At 61.0% G+C, this 5,486-nt stretch overlaps 1 protein-coding gene across 1 annotated transcript; it reads left to right on the forward strand.

Annotated features, from left to right (window-relative positions):
• Positions 1-63: 63 nt before the first annotated feature.
• LOC111156091 (methionine sulfoxide reductase B1) lies at positions 64-4,555 on the forward strand. The gene is made up of 4 exons (XM_022516695.1): positions 64-179; positions 1,782-1,930; positions 2,266-2,380; positions 3,693-4,555. The coding sequence occupies exons 1-4, from the start codon at positions 125-127 to the stop codon at positions 3,722-3,724; spliced, it is 351 nt and encodes a 116-aa protein (XP_022372403.1). The 5' UTR covers positions 64-124; the 3' UTR covers positions 3,725-4,555.
• Positions 4,556-5,486: the final 931 nt, after the last annotated feature.

A 5,486-nucleotide genomic window follows, 5' to 3' on the forward strand; every position in this document is an offset into this window, starting at 1 on the left:
CTCGGGGAGCCCGGCAGGCTCCGGGCAGTGATTGGTCCTCGGCCGGAGGGGCGGGACCCGGGCGCAGGCCTGGCTGTCGCGGGCCAGTGGCCTCGGGTCCGTCCGCGGGCATCCCGCTGGCGCCATGTCGTTCTGCAGCTTCTCTGGGGGCGAGATTTTCCAGAATCACTTTGAACCGGGTATGAGCTGTGACCTCCCGGGAGGACAGCGGGCGGGAGCGCGCATAGAGCGGCGGTGGAGCCCCGGGATCCCGGAAGGGCAGAGTTCACGGGGTGGGGGGGCGGCGAGGGGTTGCGGGAGGAAGGAGGGGCCTGGAGCCTGGAAGGTGGGGGTACCTGAGGGGAGGGGCGACCTGGGGAGCGGGGTCGCTGGCCGGGCGTCGTGCGTGAACGAGGCGGTTTCCGGGAGGAACCCGCGGGGTCAGGGTGCTCGCAAGGGGTGACGCCGGTGGCGGGGGGGGGAGGGGAATCCTGATTAGGAGCAGGACTTCAGGGGGACGCGACGGAGGCTCTTGTCCTAGGGCGCCCCCTGATGATGCCGCTGCCTTTCCCCCTCCCCTGCTGCTGGGACCCCAGGTACCCCTCGGAAGCACAGAGCGTTCCCTTCGGAACGCCCACCTGGGTGCTTCCCCAGTCCGCCCAGGGCCCTGGGGTTGGGCAACCGGGACAGCCGCCAGGCTGCCAGGGCCAGTGAAGTTTAACCTGACAGCCTGAGTGGAGGTGGGGGAGTAGAGGTGGGAGTGGTTTGGGGTTCGGGGGACCCTCAGCCCTGGCCCCAGGCTTTGAGAGGCCCTGGCGTGTACCCTTCTGGGCTATGCCGCTGGTAATGGACTAATTTGGTAAAAACATGCCCACAGCCAAGACTAGGCAGTGCTCTCCCTGGGGCAGGATCTGTTGGGTGTCAGCCCTCTAGGGGGCTGGGCTGCGACACTGGGCATCTGTGGACGTCAGCTGTGACCTAGGGCTCTCTGGGCAAAGACCTCCCCTGGGGCCTTCTGGCTGTGGGACCGCAGTTGTCCTCAGGCCGCTCTGCGGAGCTGAAGCTTCCTTCCACAGCAGCTCCCCAGCCCTCCTCGCTTCCTTCTCCACTTGCTGGCAAAGGCTGAGTGGTTGACGGACTCCGGGAAGGGCTGTCCTCAGGCGGGGCTGCGGGTGCTGGGCACTCCTGTAGGGGGGCTTAGGGGGTTAGGCGTCTGCCTTCAGCTCGGGTCATGATCCCAGGGTCCTGGGATAGAGTCTTGCAGGTTTCCCATGGAGCAAAGAGCTGGTTTGCTCCGTGGGAAGCCTGCTTCTCCCTCTCCCTCTGCTCGTCGCTCTTTCTATCTGACAAATAAATAAATAAATAAATAAATATTTAAAAAACAAAACAAAACTGGAAAAGGGGCGCTTGGCTGGCTCAGCTGGTAGAGCGCGTGACTCTTGATCTCCGGGTCATGAGTTCAAGCCCCGCAGTGGACATGGGCTCCTGCCCACTTAAACAAAACAGCGAGACTAAAGTGGGAAGGTGTACATCACACACACACCGCTGATGAGAGCCAATGAGCTGAGTGAAAAGCGGCTCTCCCGGGCTTGGCACATGCTAAGGAGCACTGGATATGAACTCCGTGGTGTGTCCCCACAGAGCCAGGCCCGGGTGGGGGGCAGGTGGGGGCGTGGGGAGGATGTGCAGGCCACCCTGCAGACGGGCACAGTGCTCTGTTCTCCTGGGCCTAAGGATTTGGCAGCTCACCCCAAAGACACTGGAGTCAACGTGTGTGCCTTGGCCTTTCCTTCTGCCCCCAGGTGTCTATGTGTGCGCCAAGTGTGGCTACGAGCTCTTCTCCAGCCGCTCGAAGTACGCGCACTCATCCCCATGGCCCACCTTCACTGAGACCATTCACGCCGATAGCGTGGCCAAGCGTCCAGAGTGCAAGTCTCCTGACGCCCTAAAGGTGAGGACAGCAGCGGGGCGGTGGTGGGGGTCCGAGTCAGGGAGAGCCTGAGGGCTGGTCATTCCTTCCTTCTTTGTGCTCCCCCCACAGCTCTAGGGGCTCAAAGTCTGTCTACTCCAGGCCTCCAGCTTTAGCCAGGTGAGCTGCACCCCCAGACTTCTGGGAGAGCCTGGGGTCCCGGTGGAAACAGGGAGTCAGGACAGCTTTCCTGCATAGGCTCCAGGATGGAGGCTGACCGCTCCCACCTGCAGTTACTCTGGGACATGGGTGTGGGGAGGACGCCGTCTGTGGGTGGCAGGAGGGGCCATTGCGTGGCTGTTTTGTGGCCTTTCCAGGTGTCCTGTGGCAGGTGTGGGAACGGGCTAGGCCATGAGTTCCTGAATGATGGCCCCAAGCCGGGGCAGTCCCGCTTCTGAATATTTAGCAGCTCGCTGAAGTTCATCCCGAAAGGTGAGCTCACCTTCTGGCTGCTGGACACAGGCCTGTTGACATTTTGGAAGCCCAGGGGCGGGGGCACACTCTTCTCACCCACTGACAGTGGCAGCTCATGGGGGCCCAAAGCATACGGCCCAGGAGCTGCCCATGGCCACCCCAGAGGGTGGCTGCAGGGCAAGGACAAGGGGGCAGGTGTCCTGATGGATCACATGTGCCCCAAAAAGGGGCATCTGACAGTGGATGTGGTGGAGAGTTTTCTGAGGCGGCAGGCAGGGCTGGGCGGAGGCTGAGGGTTAGGGCTGTGTGGCCACAATCTTGCTGCTCAGCCTCTCTGAGCGGTCCCCCTCCTCTGCACAGTGGGTAGGCTCACAGAGCCCCCTTCACAGGCCGGCGTGAAGGCACCTGCGTTGACGTGGTGCCCAGGGGCCTGGCAAGCAGTGAGCACTCGGCCGTGTGCCCCTGTGGGCAGTGCGCTCACTCACTACGGGTTTCTCCCAGTCTCTGCAAAAGAGCGGTCCTGCGAAACTTTTCGCAGAATGGTGTCAAGTGAAGGGCATCTCCCGCACAAGGTCCCCTTGTGCCACTCCACTTTTGTACAAGACCTTATACGTTAGCACCTGTTTTCATGACCTGAAAGAAACCCAAAGAGGTTTTTCACTCAGGAGGAAAGTGTTGCCTTACTAATGTAGGGAACGTGCGTGTAGCGGGAATGAAACGTAAAAGCAAAGTGGCCTAACCCGACCTTTGGGAAATTAGGGCTCCGTGTGCTAGCAGTTTGTTGGGGCAGCTGTTTCCCGTGTGAGTCTGATCCGAGCACAGCACCCCTCTGGCCCTTTGGCCTCCTGCTGGCACAGGTGCTGTGCTCACAAGCCGGCCCTCCTCTCTCTGCCCCACCAGCCCCTCTGGGCTCCTCCCCACACTTTGGAGCTCACATCCCAGCTCCCCACGTGCCCCCAGTGGGACCGTGGCCAGTCCCTAACCTCAGTCTGGTCATCTGTAAAATGGGGTTGCTGGCAGCACGTGCTCACTGACATCCCTGGGGAGGTGGGGGGAAGTGAGGGCATCTGTAGGGCCGGCGATGACAGGGTGAGATGTGATTTGGTCCTGTAGTGGTTAGTGTTCTTTGTCTTGTGGAGGAAGGAGAGACCAGGCTCTCCTGGAGATTTGGGGAACAAAGCAGGGCACACAGCCTCCCCCAAGCTGGGTGCCTGGGTCCTCCCAGCTGCCCCATCATGCCGGCTGGAGTGGGCTGGCTAGCTCGTGGGATGGCGTCTGAAGCATGATGTAGCAATGGCTTGTGTTTCTCTCTCTCCCTCCTTTTTTTTAGGCAAAGGAACTTCTGGCTCTCAGGAACCGTAGGCACACAGCACATACCCCTTCCGGCTGGACACTGCCCTGTGGTCACGCTCTGGCCATCCCACCTTGGGATTGGAACCCCAGACGTTCAGACAGGGGAGGGGGCTGGCTGAAGCCTCAGGAGGTCTTGGCCCTGTGCAGGTTGTCTTTGGGAAGAGCACTGGGCTGCCATGGTGGCTATAGCCTGCTGCTGGGCTGGGCTGGAGGACCCCGCTGTGGGCTCGCCCTAGCCTCCTACTCATACAGGAGTCTCAGAGAGGTGGGCTCTAAGCCTAGCTTGCCCTTGAATGACGGCACACCCCACCTTCTCTTCTCCGCAGCCCATTGCCCTCTCCCTGCCTGTCTGGACTCACCTCTGTGGGACCCAATTCTGAGATGGGCTCTGGCTCTCGCCAAAGCTCACGTCCCTCTCCCCCAGGCCATGCTGGGAGACGGAATGCAGAGGGAGGCGGCCCTTGCCAGCTGCCCCAGCTCCGGTCACTACATGATTCACTCTGGTTAAACCCTTCCAGGCAGCCAGAGTGGTGATGACCCGTGACCTGCTGGGGAGTGGGCCCAGGGGACGGGCCTCTGTCCTCTCAGTTTTAAGAGAAGTCCCCCACTCCGTTCTGCATCCGGGTGGGTGCCCCTTGCCTCACTCTGTCTTAGGAAAGTGGCTGTTGCCCCATTACCTTGATTGTGCAAGGCTAGGGCCGGGAGCTCGGAGCCTGGGGCTCACGTCTCCCCACGAAGCCGTGGCTTCTTGCACACGTCCGGGAGGGTCCGTGATGCCAAAGGCTGTCCCGTCTGAGCTCCCCCTGGGGCCGTCCAGGATCAATAAACAAATGGACTTGAGCCTGTGTCTTCATTCCCACCAGGCGTGCTAGGACACCTCATTTCGCGTGTTCCACAGATATTTACTGAGCAGGGGCAGCCTGCTGCTGGGGATGGAGCCGTGGGACACACGGGCCTCCCCGCCCAGCACGGCCTTCTGGCGTGTTCGAAGAGACTGCAAGTTCCCGTCCCGTGATGGTCCAGGGCCTGAATAGCCACACCAGAACAATGATGTGGGACTGCGTGGGGGGCGATGAGGGGGCTAGTGCTTTGGCCCCCTGGTTGGGGAGGAGGACGCCGAGGGGCAGATCATCTCAGCTCAGCAGTGACAGGTGAAAGAAGCCAGAAGGGAGACGCCCTGAGAGGGCGACAGATGCGTGCCCCTGCAGTGGGGAGGTCAGAATTCCGTGGACAAATCCCCGAAAGTTTAAGAATGGGTATTAAGGGGTGGGATGATGGTGAAAGGAAGATAAAGTTGGATCAGGCTGAATTTATTGGTAGAGGCTCACCAAGCAGAGGTGGGAGGTTTAATGGTGCTGCTCAGGGGACGAGAGGGGGCTTGAGCCTTTGGTCGCTCGGTTGGCTGAGACGACCCGGAATGCGGCCTGCGCTAAAGGGGAGGGGACGTGCCAGCACTGCCTTGCTTGGATGGAGGGAGGGTCCAAAGGCTTAGGGAGATGGGAGCATCAGAGCAGATCTTTCCATGAAAACTTGCTCCCTGACCTCCGGGTCCAGAGTACACACCTTTCACCATGATTGTGAAGAAGCCCCAGCATCTTCTCGAGGCCAGAAATTACCTACAGGACTGCCAGCGAGCTGGGAATACAAAGTGCAACGGGGGTCACTGGGTCCCCAGGGGGCAGGGGTCACGGACCCAAGGCAAGGGGAGGTTACAGTGACTGAGACAGACCTCGAGCCAGTCAGGTCGGTGTGACGCACACAGAGCGAGGCC

This window comes from Enhydra lutris, unplaced genomic scaffold (assembly GCF_002288905.1).
Source record: "Enhydra lutris kenyoni isolate GAN:26980312 unplaced genomic scaffold, ASM228890v2 scaffoldscaffold45, whole genome shotgun sequence".
In the NCBI taxonomy this organism is placed as follows: domain Eukaryota; kingdom Metazoa; phylum Chordata; class Mammalia; order Carnivora; family Mustelidae; genus Enhydra; species Enhydra lutris.